Below are 23874 nucleotides of genomic sequence, written 5' to 3' on the forward strand. Positions count from 1 at the left end.
TTTTTTTTTTTAAAATGATATCCCCTCATCTCAAACATGCCATTCTTCATTTCTGAGCATTTTCAGCTGCCATGCCTTTATTGTGGTGGTAAAATATTCAGTGCTACAATAAATAATAGATAAAACTTGTCTGTATGGACACTGCATAGTATGCATTTTAAAGGTATGATGGGATAACATCAGCAAACAACACTATACTGTAGTTGCCCTGAACAGCCCTGTAGTAATAGTCGTGCAGTCAAACAGTAATACGAAATATCAAGAAGTTGTTGCCCAGATAAGAGATTACTGCATAAAAGTATGTCTTAATTAGATTCTCATTTCTATTCAGAAACTGTAAGGCATGGTTTCCTGGCACTAAAATTAGTAGTCAAGATTACAGTCAGGTATTCAGAAGCAATTAAAAGTCATTCAATATTAAAGCATATTTAAACTAATTAGTAAACAAATTGCTGTGGACTCAGAGGTCATTGTCCTCAAGTCCACTTTTGCTTAGACCAACAGCAAAACTCGAACAGTGGTGTAGGTATGGATGGGGGAGGGTGTATATGTCGACTACTGCGCCTTCAATTTCAATAAGTGTCAAGGGGATGCATAGGTAATTCAATAAAGGGTCTGTGCTGTAACATGGCCATAGATACAGACCTCCATCTTTAACATTTTGTTTAAGTGGTTGATGAAGAGTGCTGCCCATCTCTAATGGCCTTACAGATTTATGATAGTAGCGACTGCTATTTCTTTGGTATTCATTTGTCATTATTACCTGTATCTTTTAAATTAGCTCTGGGTATGGATACCTCCTCAGGATTATGGCCAGAACTGTGTTTTTTTCCTCCTTTGTTTCAATCAAACAGCTGACACATTAATTTATTTTTCTATTTTCAGATGCAATTATCTTAGCCAGTTACCTGGCAAGAAGGTGTGTGTGTCACTATTTTTTTTCCTTTTCTCCACAGCAGGTTGCTGAGGCTTACGCTGTGGACTGCTCTGTTGTTTTTGTGAGGATGGAAATGATTATCTTTTACAGCTTACAAAAAGACAGCCGGAAGTTTTCATACTTTTTAAAGGATTTTTTTTTGCACCACTCCTCATAAATTGCCATTCAGAAGCTGCATCTCTGAATCATCACCCCTTTGATGTTATGTCTTGATTTGAGTGGCTTTTCAAGTTTCACTTTCCTCATCCTTCTAACAGTCAAAGACACTGAAAGTGCCAGTACCATATGCTGTGCTAAAAATTCAGAATGAAAAAGTAATGGAAATTTTGAGGCCTTAGTTGCCGAAGGCAACTGCAGATGTGACTTGCAGGTCACATCCAGAAGAAATTGAGAAAGTGTGGTTACTGTTGTCCAGGAGTGCATTCACAAAAATTAAGTCAGAGAGGATCAAATGCCAGAATTTTTTTAAAAGGAAGGACATGAAATGAAGACAGACAGAATGACGATGAAAAATTGAAAGGAAACCACTCAGAGGGGAAGCAGTATCCTCAGATGTCAGAGTATTAAGGGTCAGGAACAAACATTTGTGCAGATAGCTTGGACGCTATGAGATGCTCTTGAACTTGCCACTGTTTTGCATAGATGACAGTGTAATGCAAAAAAAAAAAAAGTCTGATGAGCTGTCAAATTAGGGTGCTTCAGAGGACGGTAGATGAGGATGGTGTCAGCATACTAGAGGGAACTTTTTCTCCATGTCTGGTCCAAATGTAAATCTTCTGACCTTCAACTGCAACTTTCACTTGTCAAACTAAAGAAGGGGTTCTTTCACTCAAACAGTTTACGATACTAATTAGCATCATGGCTAAGGCTAAGGTTCTTATCATTCTAAATTGAAACTGTCTTTATGAGTTGAATATTATTTAGATCACTGAATAGATGTAACACATGTCAAATTTTAAAAGGTCCATGCAGTCAAATAGAAATGATAATGTCAGGACAATGACTATCCGATCAAAACTAAAAATACTGTCAGCCCTTGAGTGTTGGACCCAGTGAGGAACCAAGAGACTATCATTGCCTTAAGTAAACCCATTTATTTAGTAATTAAATGCTCTAGAGTGAAGGATATTTTGTTATTGTCAATGTGGCTTTTTCACTTCTATATCAGACAGGGAAAATCATCAGTATTTATCCTGTGTATATACTGAAATCTGTGCTCTCAAAGCTTTATGATTTAACCCACCTTTTCAGAAGATGCCAAAAACAAGGGGACCTCAACAGTAAAAAGAATAGAAATTATCGGATACCTTAAAAAGATAAGACAACAGTGTTTTCTTTCTTTCTGCTGCAAACAGCTGATGGCTGTCTCAAATAGGAAAATTTGCTCGCACTCGCTCATGTTTATGTAAGTGCATAAATTGCCATTGCATTGTTCCTATTTTATACTTTTACCTATGTCGCCTTGATTTGACTGTGATTTTGAGTTGCGGTAGCAAAGTTCCACAAAAGTGTCACAACAGATTAGCATATTTATGAGCGGATGATAGTGTTTTCACTGCACTTTTGTGTTCAAAAGCGTGAGATGCCAGTGCATGTATTTACTTATCTGCAGTTCAACAGCTGTCTGACAGAAATGTGGTAAAAGACATCCCTTGCCATCAACTTAGCAATGCATGGTGTCAAAAATAGTATTATGGATAGATACCACTTGACAGGTCTTATGTCATGTGTACAGTGCCATCAATTGAATGTCTAGGTGCCCATGTCAAATTAGTTTTGAGCCACTTATCATGTCACTGTTTTTCAATTATACTGCTTCAAGCTCATAAATTTTGTTCTGCATTGAGGGCATTATTTTGAGGTTGCTGACAGGCCCTTGACGGTTTCAAAATGATGTTTCACATCTTCCAGTGGTTCATTCGTTAAAAGCCTGGCTTCTAGCCAGATGTTGGTACACTTGCCAGGACAAGCACAGAAACAGCTTGCCTTCTCTTTATGCGTGACATACGCTAACTCTAACGGTACTGATGAAGTTACTTGACTGCCTTCACATCAGTGAGATTGAGCTTTAACAGATGTAAGCACTGTGATTAGTACTCTGAAGCCAAGCAGCAGAGAGAGTTGCAGTAGGTCATGGCGATTTATTTAGAAGGTCATTAATGCTAGTCAGTGAAAGATAAAGCCTGATCAATAGAAGGATTAGCTCCTGAGTTCTGTCTTAACTTTAGTTCCTTTACTCTGTGTTTCAAAAGAAAAAAAAAGAAAAAAAGTAGACTAGTCCTATGTGTTATAGTATGGTTTATAGTAAAGCGCATGAAGTAAGATCAGTGAAGGTGATGCACTAGAGGGCAGTTTTTGGGGCATCTGTCAGTAAGGAGGTAGAACAGGCTGTCTACCAATCAGAAGGTTGGTGGTTCAATCCCCAGCTCCTCTAGCCTGCATGGCAAAATGTCCCAGGCTGAGATGCTGAACCCCAAGCTGCACATGATGCAGTGTGAGTGTGTGAATATCAAGTTGAAAGCATTAGGACATAGAAAAAAAGCAACTATATGAATGTGTGAGTGAATAAGGCTTGGAACAAAAATACTTTAAGTGCTAAAATAGATATGAAAACCACTCTGTTTATTTACGTACTAGTCCAGATTAAGATTCATGGTTTACCTTTGTTTTCCAACCAGCAAAGATCAACTACCAACCAGCCCTGCCCAGCCAGAGAGAATTCCTTACTCAGAACATGCCTGTGGGTCATATGATAAAATTCATTATTACCTACAAAACGGTAAGTAAAAAAAAAAAAGACAAGAACACACAGAAGCAATGTTTATATGATTAAGGTTATGATGATCTAATCAAGAAGCATTTGTTTTAAATGATAACTCTTTTCCCTTCAAATCTGTTGAGCCAAAGTTACATATAATTCACTCCAATTAATTTGGTAGTTTCTACATTTAAGACTGATTATCTATGGTCGATAATGAAGTTGGTTGTAGATTAAAAAGGTTTTATGTGACTAATATATATATATATATATATATATATATATATATATATATATTTATTTATTAGGGGTGCAACGATACACCAAATTCACAGTTCGGTTCGATATTTTTTTGATACAAAAAAAAGTTCATTTGTCATTTATTAAAATTATAAATATATATTTTAACTCAAAAGTACAGTTTTTAAATTTAATGTTGCTGAAACAACAAAGGGATAAATAATAAATTATCTGATCGAGAAATCACTCATCTTTGGAAAAGAGAGTTTATTACAGAGAAATGGCTCTTTCCAAAATAAAAGCTAAACTATACGCTTCTTCTGGGCTATATTCTCAGCAGCATATTAAACATATCAGGTCCCCATAAGGAGAATCATGTGCTAACAGCTGTCTAAATGACTCGGGTAAAGTTGTGCATGTGTGCTTGTTGTTTTTGTCTGCTTCCACTTGTCTTTGCACTAGGATGATGTCGGCATAAATGTGCAGTCATATTCGTTTTGTTCCCACTAGTGCTGTCAGCGTTAATCTGAAATGACCTTAACGCCACAACACGGCAAATCTCCGTTAACGAGCTACCGCAGATCGCCCCGTGCGTGGGGCTGGACGGCGTCAACACGTTAACGAGCAAACGAGCAGTTCCCATCTATGTAATTGAGCATTGTGTGGCACATCCGACATACAGTTTTACTTTTGTCCATGACGCGCTTACCTTCAGGGTCATACTTCACATGAAGACCAAAATAGTTCCAAAGGCCAGATCTGAATGAGGGTGGGGGAGGTTCAATTTCAACGAGCTTAGCTTCTGTCTTGCCAGCTTGCGCTGCGCTCTGTGGATCTGGGCTCGACAGTGCAGCCTAGGCAGAGTAGTTGAACGCAGATCCACTGAGCTCTCAACACAGACAGCATCGTCAGAAGAGAAGTTGATAAAATAAATTAAAAATTTTGTATTGTTCGATACATATGCATACCGAACCGAAAGCACTGTATCGAACGGTTCAATATCGATATAAGTATCGCTGCACCCCTAATAAATAAATAAATATATATATATAGTATACTAAATATACTATATAAAGTATAAATTTGATAATTGTGTGGCCTCATTCTTGAATTATCGTGTGCACAGGATTTTCAGAAACCTTGTTGTTGAGGTCACTAGGGTGAGATTTAGTAGATGTACCAATTTCAATCCTTTGTTGCCTCGTTCCTAAGTTATAAAGTTCATAAAGTTGGGTGTCCACACCCCCCCTCCTCCTCAGTGGGGTGTCAACAGTACTCAGCCTTTTATTGCGGGGAGATAAAAAGGTAAGCTAAAAATACTTTGCTGATAGATTTATAAATTTCAAATAAATGTTAGAATCCACAAGGGGGTTCCTTATAAGTCTGCACTTTGCTTGATTAAGAAAATACCATGTTACAGTGACATGTGGGGAAATTAACAGCTGATTTTAATTGCAGACAAAAATTATATATCAATAACAAAACAAATTGCAGTTTCCGGTGTAGAAAAAGTTTAAAAATATTTATTTGGTAAGCAGAAGTCTTTATCAGACAGCAAATAACTAACTTGACACATTTATACATCAATCTGACAACAATCTGTACAAAAAGCTTCGAGCACATGAAATTTGATTTGTGTAATCTAATCCATTTTGCACTTCCACTACAACACCACAGTTAATTAACAAAATGCTTTTGTGCCTTGTTAAGTAACTGAAATTGTCAGCTGTACAGAACATAAAACAACTTGTGCTCATGCAAACATTTATTTGATCAGTGTCTTGGCAAGATGCACTAAGATTCCAATAAACACATGGAAAAACTGCTCACTGATAGACAATATGGTTTCATTTTTACTCTGCTCCTGTGCATCTGCAGAAATTCTATAGTCTCAGATGTATGGAGACCTTACTTTTATCAGTTACGATCATGAGTTGTAGCCCAGGAGCCATGAGTCGTAGCCCAGGAGCCATGAGTCATATGTCTGAGATATACATGTTTAAAAAGGTTAAATATAATAGATGTAAAGCATATACATTTCCCTGACAGGCTGAAGGAAATAAGAGTATACGTGAATGGAAGGGAAACAAATCATCACGAGAAACAAAGTTCATTGTTTGTAGCTCTTGAAAAGAGCACCATTATTTCTTTGTGCACAGTATTATCACGGCTGGTGGGTCAAGACATAGACACCAAAGGATGCCTTGTGCCTAATTTGGCTGCCAGCTGCCTCTGACTATTCATGTATAAAAGTACAAAAAACAACATTCCCGTGGTGTAGGTGCACCCATTTGCTTTATCAGATGTTTTAACACTACCGTTGTGTGGTCTTACATGTGTATGAGCAACTACTTTCATCCTGCACTAATGTCAATGTGAAAATGCTCTTTAACAACTTTGTGAGTGACAAAACTATCTCATTTTCCCTACAAAATACCTCTGTTGCTGACCTTAATGGTTGTTTTTAGTATTTTGAACATCTAAATCCGCGGTTCTAGTGTTCCATTTCATTTCTGCACTTTATTTTAGCCAATTTCTGGTTAAATCTGGTTTGCTTTATTTATTTATTTATTTTTTGGGAGTAGTAATTAAACATTGTTTTGCAGTTTTTATAGGGAAAAACAAAAACCAAACAGCTGAATTTCCACTCACCTGTGCTACTCTGGGATTTGGAAATCAAACCTGATTGTAGCAAAAACACCTGATTCACCTAGTATTTTCCAACACATAGCACAACCTCCCCCACCCTCATTCAGATCTGGCCTTTGGAACTATTTTGGTCTTCATGTGAAGTATGACCCTGAAGGTAAGCGCGTCATGGACAAAAGTAAAACAGTATGTCGGATGTGCCACGCAATGCTCAATTACATGGGTGGGAGCTACTGCGTTAGCGCAGTTTGCTCGTTAACATGTTGACGCCGTCCAGCCCCATGCACTGGGCGTTCCGCGGTAGCTCGTTAACGGAGATTTGCCGTGTTGTGGCGTTAATGTCATTTCAGATTAACGCTGACAGCACTAGTGGGAACACAACGAATATGACTGCACATTTACGCCGACATCATCCTAGTGCAAAGACAAGTGGAAGCAGACAAAAACAACAAGCATGCATGCTACAAACTTTACCCGAGTCATTTAGACAGCCGTTAGCACATGATTCTCCTTAAGGGTACCTGATACGTTTAATATGCTGCTGAGAATATAGCCCAGAAGAAGCGTATAGTATAGCTTTTATTTTGGAAAGAGCCATTTCTCTGTAATAAACTCTCTTTTCCAAAGATGAGTGATTTCTCGATCAGATAGATTTATTATTTTATCCCTTTGTTGTTTCAGCAACATTAAATTTAAAAACTGTACGTTTGAGTTAAAATATATATTTATAATTTTAATAACTGACAAATTTAAAAAAGCATGAAAATTTTTTTGTACCAAAAAAATATCGAACCGTGACACCAATGTATCAAACCGAACCGTGAATTTTGTGTATCGTTGGACCCCTAGCCACAGCTGCCCTGGGGCAGACTGACAGAAGCAAGGCTGCCATATCGTGCCATCGGCCCCTCTGCAGGACACCGGACCTCGAGGCCTGGAGTTGGACACCCCTGGTGTAAAGGAACTTGACTAGCCTGCACAGAGTCCTGGTCTCCACCTGATAGAACACCTCTGGGATGGGATTAGAGCACAGACTGTGAGACAGACTGTCTCATCTAACATCAGTACCTGACTTCACAAATGTGCATGTCTAAAAATGGCCAAAAATTCCCTAAAACACACTCATAAGTAGGGATGGGTATCATTTAGGTTTTATCCGATACCAGTACCAAACCGGTACTTTTGAAACGGTGCCGGTGCTTAAACTGTGCTTGAACCGGTGCTTAAGCTACTCACGCAGAGAAGAACGGCTGCTGCTGCTGCCATCATCATCCGTCATCATTTCTGCTACACTGGCAGGGCTAGGGGCCAGGACTCTCCTCTTCGGGTTTTTGGGGGATGTTGCAAACTCCGGGACCGATAACAGGCAACCCACCCACAGTAGATGTGCTTGGTGTGAGGTCTCGCAGCAAGCTATCAAATACGGTGCATTTCTCGGCTTTTAAAAAAACCCCACTATGCGTCGCCAGGTGTTTAATCAGATTCAAGGTGTTACCTCCTTTGCACAGTATCACCTTAAAGCACTTGTTGCAGGCTGCTGAGTTTGCATCTTTTGCTGTGAAGTACAGCCAGACTTTTGACCGGTTCACCTTGGGCATTTTTAATTTGTAGCTCTGCTCTAAAAGAACGTACGTACCTGGGCCTGCCTACTACGCTCTCAAAGGTAAAATGATTGGCTGGAATCCAAAGTGTGTGACATCTCAGGAAAAAAAAGCACCGAAATAAAGCACCGAAATGTGCACTGCTTTTCGGTCTGGTTACTACCGGTACCCACCCCTACTCATAAGCCTTGTGAAAATCCTTCTCAGAAGAGTTAAAGCTGATATAGTTCCAAAGGCCAGCACACATCAAAGATTAAACCCTATGGATTAAAAATGGGATGTTACTCCAGTTCAGTTTTGTGCATCTGTGAAGGCTTTTGGCAATATAGTGCATTTGTCTTGCCAGAATCTGCTTTCTCTTCTGATTGTTTCTAGAATAGGAAATAATGTGAACTTAAACAGAATATTGGATGCTTGTTTAGCATTTGAATTAGCCTGCGAGAGTTGATATGCCCTGTGTAGATAATAGATGAATTTGTCATAAAGTATACAAATCATAAAAAATATCAAATATAAAAAATAAAAGCTTAATTTCAATCACAATGTAAGCACATTTTGGTTGAAATCTATTTAGCCTTTTTGTGGGTGGTTGTTGGGGTTCTTAGCAGTGAATAACTAATCAAGATCCAAAAAGGAAACTGTAATTGAAACCAAGTCTCCAGTAATCATGTATTAAGTAAAGTCATTATTTATTTTGAGCAAAAATACAATGGAAATAATTAAAAGAGAGAATATAAATTCAAAGCAAGATCCAGAAATATGCTTTCAGAATCACAGTCGCCATTATACAATGACACTGATCACAATGTTAGAGAGAAACGGCATAAAAAGATGACTCAACACACATTTAAATTCACGTGGATGTAAGTGTGACAGCCCATGCTTTTACAAATGTAAATGCAGAATACATAGTAGCATTAGTAATACAATAATTTGTGATACAATGCTGCTAGTAGCAGTGGTCATATTATGTTTTCTTATAAAATTCCCCATGTCACAAAGTGAATAAATTCTTAAAATAAAAAGTTAAAGTGTTATTTGATGCAGGTTCAAAAAAGTCCCTACTTTCCAAAAGCCTGTGCTGTAAGAACATTAAAGTTACTTATTATTACATGAGGCTATGAGATTGCCAGAAAGCAACGCTTAGTGTGTGTGACAGAGCCAAATGATTATAATTTTATGAAGCATTTGTATTACATTTGTACATCTCATGCTATTTTACTGCCACAGGATGGTCTTCACATACATGAAATGTATTCAAATTACCAACACTCCAATATATGAAAATAAAATTATAGTTACACATGAACATGTAATTTGCATTAGCTACGACATATTATACTTTATAATATTACTAATATTATAATATTGTTCAGTAAAACAAAGCTGTCACAGACTGTATATTTATATTGAGCACACATTTCTTAAAAAAACAAAATAAAACCCACAATTACTGACAGATTTTGGATCTGTTGTTTTTGAATGAAATTTAATGAGGAATCAATTTAATATTTAATCAGCACAAATCAAGGATTTTCCTTTATAAAATAACTACATAGATGTACTATACAGAGGCCCATCCAGTGATGTGTTACCTAATTTAAGGCTGATTGATCATTATAAAAAGCCTTTGCCAGTAATGGTAATTGCTGATTAAAGAAGCACCGCTTTTTGTTCCCTAGTGTAGTTGCATGTCTGGAGCTTCAGCTTAGGTTTCGATAACAGTCTCAAAAGGGGCAGAGATGCAAAGAAAAAAGCCACTCCTGATATTGGCCCAAAAGATCAACATGGGCAAAGGGACACAAAACCTGGACAGAGAAAGATTGGAAAATGTGCTATGAACAAACAGTCTGTGTTTGAGATGTCTGAACCAAAAGAAAAACAGCTGTGAGATGTAGAATAAATACACAGATGCTGAAAGAGGTGGTTGGTCCCAACTACTATGGTTTAACATCATTCTAAAGTGAAACCAGATAATAACCAAAAGCAAAGTTCAAAAATTATACAAAACTTTTTTAAAGAAGTTGGTCAGGTAACTTCAGGTCAGGTATTCAGTAACTGAGTGGCCAACACAGGACCTCAACCTTATTACTAAGGTGTTGTGTGAACAGCTTGTCAGTATGGTACAAAATAAGTGCTCAGTAAACTAGGGCTGTGCGATATGACCAAAATCTCATATCCCGATATTAAGACATCTATCGTCAGATAACGATATAAATCACAAAAATGTAACATTTTCTGTAAATTCTGTGAATCTCGGGCAGCTCGACTTGCGTGAAGTGTTTCCAGCTGCGCGTCATGTAGCTGGAGTCGAGTGTTTTAACTGATGCATGAAACTATAAATTTTTAGACATAGGTTGTAACGGCTGCCGTTTTCTTTGTGAGTATTTATTACACAGCGTGCTGCGGGGAAAAGCCTGTTCTAACATTTGAGTCTAAGGTTTATTTTTTAGCACCTGACGGCTCTTTTTTAATTCTCATCTGTAATTAATCTGCTCTTTCACGTGATTCAGTTTATTTTGAAAAGTCTCAACAGGATCTTTATTGTGAAAAGTTTATGTGGAAAATAAACAAGCAGACACGTGGTGGTTTTAGTTGTTGTTGCTAACGACAACGCATAAAAACAAGCGCTTGTCTGTCTGTATTGTGGTTATATTAAATATAAGAGAAAGAGAGAACTTTAAGAAATTAATATAGCCACTACAGTGACCATCAAAACGATGAAAAAATATTGCCGTAAACTGTTTATTTTGCGAGACCACGAAACAAATGATAGCGTAAATGAAACGATAGACGTTTTTATATCGTCATCCGATATATATCGTTATATCGAACAGCCCTACAGTAAACCATCCTGAGGGAAATGTGAGCACAAAAGACTATTTTTCCCCCTGACATTATCACTTTAACCTCCTAGGACCTGGCGTCCACATATGTGGACATCACATTTTTTGGGTTATTTAGACCAAAATACTCAATTTTGCTCTACAAGGGCCTGATATCCACTAACCAGGACATTATACTGCTACTGTTCTATCGAAATCTCAAATGAATATCCTCATATGTAGCTGTCATTTTTCTCAGAAACAAAAATTAGGTAAAAAAAAAAAAAAAAAAATCTGGTAATTCTTTGTTTTTATATTTATCAGGTCCCAATCAGCCCAAATATCAAAGAGAAATTAAAAATGCATGCCGTGGAAGAGTTCAGGTCTTAGGAGGTTAATCATGAAGCACAGAAGGTATTCGTTATTGTTTTCAGACAGATCTATGATAGCTCCCCGCTGTTTTAGCTTAAACAACTTTTATTGACAAAGCAGTTTGTTGGGTTTTTTTTTTTTTTTGCCAAACTTTCAAACGTGTAATCAAGGAATGACTGTATGCAAATGGTTTGTAGCTCGTTTCAGTATTAAAGTGTTGCCATTATTGATGATGCTAAGAATGTTTGTATTTCTTCGCAGGCTTTTTGGAGGGAGAAGGGCTTTTCTGGGGAAATAGTGGCAGGGTCCTCCACCGAGTGTCCATTCTGTGTAACCTTTGATGCCACCAGCCCTTTTGGTAATGCTGCTCTGGTAGGATTCATTGCTGGCCAGCAGGCTTCTCATTGGGAATCAAAAGAGGTAATGGAAAAAAGCTGTAGAGAGGCTTTTAAGTAACTTTCTATGCACATGTCATTTAAACATGACAGTATTTTCAACATGTTTTAATAAGCAGAAACTTGCATACTCCTCCACCATCAGGATCATTTGCTTTTACTTGGATGTCCATTGCTAGTAGATATAAACTAAAGAGCTCCACAATCATGGGTATATATAGGGTTAAGTCTTGTTTGCATTAGAGAAAAAAAGCCACATAGAATGCATTCTCAAAATGATGTTGTTCAGTGGCAGCATTTTAAAAATGCACTCAAGATTGCTCATCACCCGAGTGCAGATAAAGCACTGCCTTTAGACTGAGAATTGTGGGGTACTGATGCAAGCTTTCAGTAACTGCAACTTAAGTGAATAACAGACAGAAGTGTTTTTTTACCTGTATGATAGAAAGAAGACTAAGAGCATTCCTAAAAATAGACAGTGGGTATTTTTTGCTTGTTAAGTGTTTAGAAATAAAGGGAAGGTGTTTATAATTACTGTTACCAGGTTTAAGTTTAAGATTTAAGTTGTAAAAGACAACCCACAAAAATAGAGAATGACTTAACTAAAATTTAAGATGCGTGGTTGTTCATGTTATTGGCCAACCAATCTGTTATTTCTTAACAAAGAGCATTTACAAATATTTGGAATTGTACAAGTCTTGTCTTAATCCTTTGAATTCTTTTCAGCAATAGCTTTGGTATAGGAAGAATGCAGGCTTTATATGCCTTTAAGCATGTGTATGAGGTTTGCAACATGCTTTTTGCACACAGCCTACACGCTTTCCTTCTATATTCATAGAGACATGCATACATACAGGTAGCAGTGTTTCCCTTTACATAAAATATAAATATATTCAGCCCCATCTCTACAGTTGTTTTTGCCATCTAAGTCATCCTGACTGGCTAAAGCTCTTGAGTAACTATCACTATGCTGCTTTATTCTGTGTAGGATGCTAAATAATTAAACTTCCCCAACAAAAGAAAGAAAAATCCCCAAACTATGGTGGTATATGTGAGTAGATGTGGCATCAGACATGCAATTACGCACAGTATGTGCTGTTAAAAAGTTTGTTATTATTTTATGTATTTTATGTGTTTTTGGTTTGTTTTTTTTCCTGTATTTCTTTTCCATTTTCAGGTCTCTTGCACTTTGCTGGCTTTCTATTGTTGCAGTTTTAAATTTGTTTAAATGTTTACTTGGATGCTGTTTTTTTGCCTGTTTTTTTTGTAGTATGCCAACATTCCCAATGCAGAAATACAAGAGATTGAAGATTGCACAAAAAAAATAGTGTAAACTTTACCGTTTATTGGAGCAAATGGGATGACTCCAAAATTAACTTGACACTTCATTCACCTTCGTTGAACTCAAGTCTTTATAAATAAATAAATATAAATAAATAAATTAGAATTAACTACAACGTTCCTGAATTATAAATATTATTGCTCAGCTCATGTTTTATGTAATAGGAGGCCATTCTTGTTTGGTTTTTACAGAGAAACTCAAACAGAATGACAGGCTGATGTTAGCAGAGCCGGTCAGAGTGTAAAGGAGAAATCCGTGACTGTTGTGACACACAAAAAATAATGTATTATTTATTATTTTATTAGGAAACATAAAAAAAAACTACAAATAAAAATATTTGTAGGAAATCATCTGTGTTTGATTTACATACATTTATACTGTAATAGATCACTTTCAGAAAGACTCAAAAACATGATGTGTTTGGCTTTAATTCTTTTCCTAGAATCTCTATAACACAAAGTTTAAATGACTTTTATTGGATCTCCTTTTGTTACCAGGCCTCAGCTGCTCATCATGTGTGCTAATACAACTGTGAGAATGAGTTGCACAAATTCTTTACTTCTTGTGTCCAACTTGGTGATTTCTAGACAATACATTCATACTTTAGCACAAAGCATGTTGTTACAGTCTTGAGTTAGAGAAAGTGCCAAGTTGCAACACACATTTCTGTTTCTGTTTTCTGTTTACAGGTTGGAGAAAGGAAAAATGCTGTGCTTTCCAGTCTGGTCAAATATCTAGGTCCTGAGGCTGCATCTTTCATTCATTATGAAGAAAAAGTAAGTGCTAAGTGCCAAATGTCTGGTGAAATAAAACAATATTTTTAGTTTAAGGTGGTTTTGTACAGTGCCAAAATGGATCCCATCTCTCTCACTCACTTTGCAGTTTTCTGGTTTGCATTCTTAAGGTATAAAGTTTTTGTATTATATTAGGGGAAAAAATGCTTAAATTAAAAGTTATTTTAGACTTCACTGGGGTTTCACAGTGAGTCTAGAATCATTTCTACAAACCATAAATTGTGTCTAAAACCCTCCAAATTTGCATCCCTTTCTAGTGTGGAAAGTGGACAAGTTCTGTTAACAGACCTGCCTTTTTAAATTCCAAATGAGTAGCTGCTGCATTCTGTTATTCTTATTTTCCTGATAGTACTGCTTCTGATTACTCCGCTTTTAAAACATCTCAGGCACAAGCACAGCATGGTTTGCTCTTGTATTGACTGCATGAGCAAATACAAGAAACCTGAACTCCCAGCACCTTAGGAAATGAAAAACCAGTGGATTACACTTAATTTGCCTATTATGGTGGTATTGCCATCAACTTATCTTATGGCTAGTGCTATCTTAGCTTTGATTTACTTTAGAACACCATATCTCTATCAATCTAGACCAGGGCTCGACAACCCTAGGCACGTGTGCCAAGTGTGGCACGCGAAGGGTTAACTGATGGCACGACCATAGCTGGACTAGCCATCGGTGGCCCGATGATTTTTTTTTTTGTAACGGTATAAACAATGAAAGGTGTTGGATTGGCCAGATGCTGGCCGGTGTGTAAAAATAACTCAGTTGTTTGGTGGTGGCTATGGCGGAGCTTCCACAGATTCAGTAAAATTAACAAGTGGTGTAGGCTGGCAGGTGGATGAGGGAGAGGGGAGGCAGGAGGAGGAGAGACCCGAGGCGGGGCGGTCCGAGTGTCAGGTGAACTGAACTTCAGGTAAGAAATTATGACCTGCAGTCTATCTGGGTCAGATATAAACCAAGTTTAGGTGGAGTTTATTTTCCTTGTTCTGTCTTTTTACAATAACTCGTACTGCGTACTAGCTAGCATGACGGAGTTTCTATACAGCTGGGTGGGTGCTTCTATGTTACTGGTAGTGAACTTTGTTTTATTCATAAGGTTAGTTAGTAGAGTTGCCAACCGTCCCGTAAAAAGACGGAATCGTCCCGCATTCAGAGAAATTATTACGTGTTTCTTGTTGAGCTGAGAAGGAACACAATTTGTCCCGGACTTCAGCTAGGATGGAAAAAGACACAAAGGTGGAGTTATTCTGTCGTTACGCTGCACAGCTGCCTCTTCTTCTCCTCTCATTCTCTCCTGTTGCTACTTTAATCATGAAACTGATCAATGATCAGCTGATCGGCTTTTCTCTCTTGTTTATTTATCGCCCACTTTGCGCCAGAAAGAGGAAACCAGCGGATGTCGCGCTAAACAACAGCAGCACGTTTAAGCTTGATCAGCTGTTGTTAGAATGTATTTAATATTAATTTCTAGTATCAGCTGAGGTTTGCTGGAGCCACAGCTGTAAAGCTGCTGGTCATGATATTGGTTTGGATATCTGGTGAGAGGGAAACATGAAGATGAAACCAGGAGATGTCCTTACTGAATCATCAGAGCTGAACAGGTGATGGAGAAACAGGTTTACCTTTTAGGTGACATGGATGAGTGGAAGGGAAGTTATGAACTGTTTCTGAGAGACAAATAACACCAATATCATTTTCTATGTAGCTGACAGCTGGTAACTGTGCAGGGGCGGGTCTAGCAAAAGTTTTGCCAGGGGGGCAGGTAGGGCATTAACAGGGAAAGGGGGGCACAAAGAAATACTTTTTTATTCTCATTTAAAATGTCTGGCTGTTATCAAATAATTATCTGAAGCTTACAACCAAAGTTTTTATCTTATGTAAAATGTATAGAAATCATACTTATACCAACAAGACAGCGTTTGTTTTCATTCAAAGGCTTTATGGCTTTAATACCTGGTGGGCCGGTCTTTAGTCAAAATGCCTGGGCTGTTTTTTTTGTCCCAGTCCAGCCCTGGGCACGACACGCAGTGAATTAATCTGAGAGGGTGTTACGGTTCGGCGTTGGTAGTGTATTGTTTTAGGCGTTTTGGTTTGGCGTGACTGTTATGTGTTTCCTGTTTTACTTTGAAAGTCTGTGTTATCGTAGTGTGTTCAGTTTACGTTTCCTTGTCTCGTCAGGTCTAATTTGCCCCAGCTGTGTTTCCCTCCTGTGATCCATTCCCTAATTGCTCCCTATATGTATTTAAGCCCTGTGTTTCTGTATGTCATGGTCGCGATCTTCCCCCCCGTTGTAAATAGTTTGGCGCCTTGTGTTGTGATGTAAATAAATATCATATTTTGCTTTAAAGAAGATAGTGGTCGATACTTTCGTTTTGGGATTATTTTTGTGGAAGCCCGTATTAGTTTTTTTTTTTATCATTCGGAGCCATCTTTATTCACATCTCACCACAACACATTTTCCCCAAACCCCTGAGTCCCCGTGTTTTTAACTAGGCGGGCGTGATTAAGGATGCCGTGCAGGTGCGTCCGCCCTCCCTGCACGGCACCGCAGACTACGCCCCACCACATACCCCCATCGCCCGATTGAGGCCGGGGAGCCATCCGGCCAACCTACTCCCCCACCGCCAGTGGGAGAGGGAATCAGCCCGGACAGCTGGCGCCCCCCGGCCAAGCGACGGGGAGGTGCGAGTTCAGGTGGCTGCCCGCGAATCCAGCGGTGCAGGCCAAGCTGGTTCGGAAATCGGACGCGCGGCCGGCGCAGTCGTGAGCCCCAGCTCACAGGTGGCTGGGCAGAGGTGTGGCGTGTACTGGCCTCTGGTGGTGGTGAGGCCGCTCTGGTGAGCACGGCGATCTCAAGCGTGGCGCACGCCTCGCTCGCCAGTTCCACTCGAGCAGGCTCCCCTGGCACGGGGACCCCCAGCTCCCCGCGCGGCCCCTCCGCCATCGCTGTCGCTCCCCGCTGGAGCAGCCCATAGCGCGACTCCTCAGTCACTACTGCTCCCTCCGCCGCCACTCCCGGCTCGAGCAGCCCCTCGCCCAGCTTCTCCTCCTCCGCCGCTGCCGCCGCCTCTTCTTCTTCTTCTTCTTCTTCTTGCGGCTCGAGCAGCCCCTCGCGTGGCTCCTCTTCCTCCAGCCGGCGCAGACCCTCGCGCGCCTCTTCTGCTGCCCCCGGTTGGAGCGGCTCATCCACCGCTCCCGGCAGGAGCAGCCCTTCACCCGGCTGTTCCCCCTCCTCCGGCAGGCGCAGATCCCCGCGCGCCTCGTCTGCCACCTCTGGATGCTGAGGTGCCTCACGCGGCTCCTCCACCGCTTCACTGTCCTCGGGACACACCTGTGGGGGTGGCGCCCAGGCCCAGAGCAGCGCCGCCAGCTCCCCAATCCTTTCCAGGTGGCGCTCGGACTGGTCCTGCAGCTCTTCCTGCCGGCGACGCACCTCCGCCGCCTGCTCCCGCTGGGCGGCCGCCATTTCGGCCACCCTCTGGGCCAGCTCCTCCATTCCCTGGCTCCGATACGGACCCGCCGTGCTGCCTCCTGGGTTTCGGCACCAATGTGGTGAGAATAAGGCACGGCGGGACCACGGAGTATCGGAGCCAGGGAATGGAGGAGCTGGGGGCAAACAATAATAAAAGAAAGAGACTCAAACTCGAAGATATTTTAGCGCAGTTTTTATCTTCAAGTCGGAGTCTCTTTCTTTTATTATTGTTTGCCACTCTCAAAGGAAAAATCTCAACACTTTGAAAATGTCTTCCTTTAACAAAGGTCCGACTTATGGGTTATCCGCAGAAGTGAAAAACAAGATTGCACAGAAGTACGACCCTCAGAAGGAAGAGGAGCTCAGGATCTGGATCGAAGACATCACCGGCAGTTCCATCGGCCCCGACTTCCAGAAAGGCCTGAAAAACGGAGTCCTCCTGTGCGAACTTATTAACAGGCTGCAGCCAGGCTCTGTGAGAAAGATCAACCAGTCAGCACTGAACTGGCACCAGCTGGAGAACCTGACACGCAGCCCACCAGCTGCAAACACGGACACGCAGCCCACCAGCTGCAAACACGGACACGCAGCCCACCAGCTGCAGAAGGCTGGAGCGGTCCCACGGATCCTCCAGCGAAGACAAACGAAGGCTGGAGCGGTCCCTCCCTCGGACCCCCAGCAACGGCGGACGGCTTAAGCGGTCCTCGGACCCCCCAGCATCCCGGACGAGCCCCCATATGTTACACCCCGGCCTAGGCAACCGGCGTGCAACGTATGAAAAATAAAAATAAGAAAAAAAAAAAAAAAAAAAAAAAAAAAACACACGAGAAAAAAACTAAAGCTCTCCACCAAAATCCCAAAACGAAGGTGTCTCAAACGAAAATATTAACAAACCCATTCACAGCTATTTACAACAGACTATTTATTTACAACAAAACACCAAACTATTTACAACACGGTTTGGGGGGGCAGCAGAAGCCCTCCTTAAGAGCAGTGAGCTTGGGGGCCCTTTTTTTCCTTTTTTCTATTTTTCCTGAGTTGCACGCCGGTTGCCTAGGCCGGGGTGTAACATATGGGGGCTCGTCCGGGATCGCTGGAGGGTCCGAGGGAGGGACCGCTTCAGCCGTCCGTCTCTGCTGGAGGGTCCGTGGGACCGCTCCAGCCTCCATCCGCCTTCGCTGGGGGGTCCGAGGGACCGCCCCAGCCTTCGTCGTCTGCTGGAGGGTCCGTGGGGCCGCTCCAGCCTTCATCCGCCTTTGCTGGAGGGTCCGAGGGACCGCTCCAGCCTTCATCCGCCTTCGCTGGAGGGTCCGGGGAACCGCTCCAGCCTTCGTTTGTCTTCGTTGGAGGATCCGAGGGACCGCTCCAGCCTTCTGCAGCTGGTGGGCTGCGTGTTCGTGTTTGCGGCTGGTGAGCTGCATGTCCGTGTTTGCGGCTGGTGAGCTGCGTGTTCGTGTTTGCGGCTAGTGAGCTGCTCGTTTGTCTTCGCTGGGGGATCCGAGGGACCGCTCCAGCCTTTCGTCTGTCTTCCCTGGGGGATCCGAGGGCCCGCTCCAGTTTTCCGTTTCCACTGGAGGACCCGACCAGCCATCAGCGTCGCCTGCGGGACGGCGGCCGGTGCCGTATGGGCTGGACATGGAACAAACATTTTTCGTTGGGGTTGTATGTTTTAAATGTTTGTTTTTTTGGGTGGGGGGGTATGTTACGGTTCGGCGTTGGTAGTGTATTGTTTTAGGCGTTTTGGTTTGGCGTGACTGTTATGTGTTTCCTGTTTTACTTTGAAAGTCTGTGTTATCTTAGTGTGTTCAGTTTACGTTTCCTTGTCTCGTCAGGTCTAATTTGCCCCAGCTGTGTTTCCCTCCTGTGATCCATTCCCTAATTGCTCCCTATATGTATTTAAGCCCTGTGTTTCTGTATGTCATGGTCGCGATCTTCCCCCCCGTTGTAAATAGTTTGGCGCCTTGTGTTGTGATGTAAATAAATATCATATTTTGCTTTAAAGAAAATAGTGGTCGATACTTTCGTTTTGGGATTATTTTTGTGGAAGCCCGTATTAGTTTTTTTTATGAGTTCGCCCTCCTTAAGAGCAGTGAGCTTGGGGGCCCTTTCTTTCCTTTTTTCTATTTTTCCTGAGTTGCACGCCGGTTGCCTAGGCCGAGGTGTAACAGAGGGTAAAAAATAAATGGCCGGGCCAGCGGAGCACATTGCAAATCAGCTCGCATAGACACATTAGTTGATGGTATCTTAGCTAACAGCCCCAACTACCAGATTCAACTTGTAATTGGCTAAAAATAACTTACTAACTCACCTACTGGTGAGAGGGACGTTGTTAGCTTTCCACATTCCGACACTTCAAAAGCTTCAGGAGCTTTCCGCTCAGCACAGCATCAGCACCACGGAAATACACGGATACATCCGTAGACTCGAGACACAATGCATTTTTGGGACTTTCAGGTGTATGGACCAATGTTTTATTTTCTGATCAAATCAGAAATCTTTAATGAGCAGCTGGGTTTGTCTCGCATTAACTGGCTGAGTTAATGCGAGTTAATGCAACATCGAAGCAGCTGGAATCCACAGCTGTGCGTGTTCATGGAGTTTGCATTTTCACCTGCTGGACATCACTACCTGACAAGTTTAACTGTCTTCAGAACATTGCAGAGGCCTTATTGACATATTTGGCTCTACATATCTGTGTGAGCAGATTTTCTCTTACATGAGTGTCCTCAGGCAGCCGTCTGAATGCTGGACACTCGGAGACCTGTGTCTCTGAGTGGGAGACCAGAGATCACATTAACATGTGTGTCTCTGTATTAACAGACATGCCGTATTGGCTTAGTTTATTTTTCTTATCATTGTTGTGAGGAGACCATAAATAGCATTTGTATTTTCTGTTGTACAATTCATTTGCTGTTATGGATAAAAAGTCTTTTTTTGTTTCAAAATAGCTGATAACTATTTACTGATAGCTGCCAATATCTGCGAACAAATGTCATTCTATAAAGTTGTTCTATATAGTGTGTAACTGTTCATATAGAGCGTTATTAAATTTATTGCTAATGCAATCATGTGGCACACTGACTTCTGAGGAAATTTTAAATGGCACTCGCCATCAGAAAGGTTGCCTACCCCTGCTCTAGACAGATGGACGGACGGACAAAAAAAAACACCACAATGAAGAACATACACAAACAATTAACATGACTGTGTCATCAGCCGCCAGAATAATGAGGACGAAAGCCAGGATGGAATCAAAAAGTATAATGGTGACTCTAAATAAGGCTCATAAACAAGGTAATTCTTGACTTGTGACAGCCCCTAGGGACACACTAAAAAAAGGTCACATTTTGAAAGTTCAATGGCAGACTTTAGGTGGCTGCTTTAAAAACATGATGTCAAAATAAGCAGAAACTGAATAAATAAGTCACTGGAAGGCAAGCATGCTGAATTTAGGCTGGGTCTCCAAATGGGGCACAATCACCCATTTTGCACACGAGATACTACATCTTCTACAGTCCTGCGTAAAAACAATGTACATGCAATAAACTTTGAAAGATATTTTTAATTTTAATCTGAAATTTAATCTGGTATTTAATAATCCATCTTAGAAAAAATGTTAAGTTTAAAAGAAGAGAATAAGTAAATCTGCACAGAACTTTGGATAGTGACTGATAAGTCCCTAACATTTTTATTTCTATGTTTATATTGAGTTGTCCTTTCTAAGATGCTATTTAAATGTGTTGTCATGAAGGCATCCTTACTCTTCTTTAACTGGATGACATCCTAGGAGGTGCAAGTTGAAAGATTAGTTTTCCTGTGTGCAGATTCAAGGTGTTGGATGATTAGTATTAGTCAGGGTTGGACAAGTTACTTTGAAAAAGTAATTAATTATAGTTACTACAGGGAGTACAGAATTATTAGGCAAATGAGTATTTTGTCCACATCATCCTCTTCATGCATGTTGTCTTACTCCAAGCTGTATAGGCTCGAAAGCCTACTACCAATTAAGCATATTAGGTGATGTGCATCTCTGTAATGAGAAGGGGTGTGGTCTAATGACATCAACACCCTATATCAGGTGTGCATAATTATTAGGCAACTTCCTTTCCTTTGGCAAAATGGGTCAAAAGAAGGACTTGACAGGCTCAGAAAAGTCAAAAATAGTGAGATATCTTGCAGAGGGATGCAGGCAGTCTCAAAATTGCAAAGCTTCTGAAGCGTGATCATCGAACAATCAAGCGTTTCATTCAAAATAGTCAACAGGGTCGCAAGAAGCGTGTGGAAAAACCAAGGCGCAAAATAACTGCCCATGAACTGAGAAAAGTCAAGCCTGCAGCTGCCAAGATGCCACTTGCCACCAGTTTGGCCATATTTCAGAGCTGCAACATCACTGGAGTGCCCAAAAGCACAAGGTGTGCAATACTCAGAGACATGGCCAAGGTAAGAAAGGCTGAAAGACGACCACCACTGAACAAGACACACAAGCTGAAACGTCAAGACTGGGCCAAGAAATATCTCAAGACTGATTTTTCTAAGGTTTTATGGACTGATGAAATGAGAGTGAGTCTTGATGGGCCAGATGGATGGGCCCGTGGCTGGATTGGTAAAGGGCAGAGAGCTCCAGTCTGACTCAGACGCCAGCAAGGTGGAGTACTGGTTTGGGCTGGTATCATCAAAGATGAGCTTGTGGGGCCTTTTCGGGTTGAGGATGGAGTCAAGCTCAACTCCCAGTCCTACTGCCAGTTTCTGGAAGACGCATCCTTCAAGAAAAACATGATTTTCATGCAGGACAATGCTCCATCACACGCGTCCAAGTACTCCACAGCGTGGCTGGCAAGAAAGGGTATAAAAGAAGAAAAACTAATGACATGGCCACCTTGTTCACCTGAGCTGAACCCCATTGAGAACCTGTGGTCCATCATCAAATGTGAGATTTACAAGGAGGGAAAACAGTACACCTCTCTGAACAGTGTCTGGGAGGCTGTGGTTGCTGCTGCACGCAATGTTGATGGTGAACAGATCAAAACACTGACAGAATCCATGGATGGCGGGCTTTTGAGTGTCCTTGCAAAGAAAGGTGGCTATATTGGTGGCTGATTTGTTTTTGTTTTGTTTTTGAATGTCAGAAATGTATATTTGTGAATGTGGAGATGTTATATTGGTTTCACTGGTAAAAATAAATAATTGAAATGGGTATATATTTGTTTTTTGTTAAGTTGCCTAATAATTATGCACAGTAATAGTCACCTGCACACACAGATATCCCCCTAAAATAGCTAAAACTAAAAACAAACTAAAAACTACTTCCAAAAACATTCAGCTTTGATATTAATGAGTTTTTTGGGTTCATTGAGAACATGGTTGTTGTTCAATAATGAAATTATTCCTCAAAATACAACTTGCCTAATAATTCTGCACTCCCTGTAGTTACTTCTTCAAAAAAGTAACTGAGTTAGTAACTGAGTTACACTATTCTAAAAGTAATTAATTACTTGAAAAGTAACTATTGCGTTACTTAAAAAAAATGGTTTAACCCTCTGGGGTCCAAGGTATAATTGGCCATTTTTAACTACTTTTGATTTTCACTCCACATTTTACCTTTAAAAACTATTTACTTCGCCTTGTTTGGTATCATCCTTTTCAGCACAACCTCACGTTTCTGAATTTACAGTTATGTTTTCATTTTGACATACTGCATTAACACAATTGATCTAAAATCAGGCAAAAAACATAAAATCAGAGTAGAAAAAGTTATTTTTTTTACTGTAACAACCACAAACATGTTTAATGAATCATATTTCTTAACTTTAAATGCAAATATAAATTGTCAATTTTAAAATCCTATGCACAAGTTTTGCAAACAACAAAGTTATTTGCAGCCATTTACCTTTTACCTTGATTTTTTAAATAACCATTTCAAACTATTTATAGAACAATCAGCTGTTCTGCATCAATAAGATGCCACACAAATTATTTGTGCCAGTCCAAAAAAATAATTTCTGTCCACTATAAAGGAGAACATCACAGCCTGATACCTGCAGGTCTGACAGCAGCAGGTGTATCACTCCTTTTTCTACCTGGAGACAGCAGTCACCTCATTGTTCTGACACACAACACAAAACTATCCACAACACTACACACTAACTACACAAGACAACACATTAACTACCAGTGTTGGGGAGTAACGGAATACATGTACCGCCGTTACATATTTAAAATACAAAATATGAGTAACTGTATTCCGTTACAGTTACAGTTTAAAAAGGTGGTATTCAGAATACAGTTACTTTGTTGAAATAAATGGATTACACTGCGGTATTTTCCTGTTTCATTTTGTCGCGGGTCAGGACTGTTTGGGTTTTGTTTGACAGCTACGTGCTGTTGTTCCAGGCGGCAGCGTTACGGTTGCCATGGTTACAGGGCGACGCGCTCTCTCTCTCTCTCTGCGACTGTGTGTTTCCTGGGTGAGAGAGCGCCTTTTTGTTGTTG

At 40.7% G+C, this 23874-nt stretch overlaps 3 protein-coding genes across 3 annotated transcripts in view; 2 read left to right on the forward strand and 1 right to left on the reverse strand.

The window, feature by feature from the left end:
- Nucleotides 1–23874, reverse strand: part of vsig8a (V-set and immunoglobulin domain containing 8a) — a 77886-nt gene that overhangs the window by 40057 nt on the left and 13955 nt on the right. The window lies entirely within an intron of this gene.
- Nucleotides 1–23874, forward strand: part of si:ch211-127i16.2 (probable flavin-containing monoamine oxidase A) — a 49551-nt gene that overhangs the window by 14907 nt on the left and 10770 nt on the right. Inside the window, exons 8-10 of the mRNA XM_040000321.1 lie at nucleotides 3616–3716; nucleotides 11644–11802; nucleotides 13809–13895. Coding sequence (XP_039856255.1) covers nucleotides 3616–3716; nucleotides 11644–11802; nucleotides 13809–13895 — 347 coding nt within the window. The remainder of the gene's footprint in view (nucleotides 1–3615; nucleotides 3717–11643; nucleotides 11803–13808; nucleotides 13896–23874) is intronic.
- LOC120714214 (calponin-2-like) lies at nucleotides 17550–18097 on the forward strand. Its single transcript, XM_040000323.1, has one exon. It carries the CDS (start codon nucleotides 17654–17656, stop codon nucleotides 18080–18082), a length of 429 nt encoding a protein of 142 aa, XP_039856257.1. The 5' UTR covers nucleotides 17550–17653; the 3' UTR covers nucleotides 18083–18097.

Source organism: Simochromis diagramma, unplaced genomic scaffold, assembly GCF_900408965.1.
Source record: "Simochromis diagramma unplaced genomic scaffold, fSimDia1.1 OVJJ01000596.1, whole genome shotgun sequence".
NCBI classification, from domain to species: Eukaryota; Metazoa; Chordata; class Actinopteri; order Cichliformes; family Cichlidae; genus Simochromis; species Simochromis diagramma.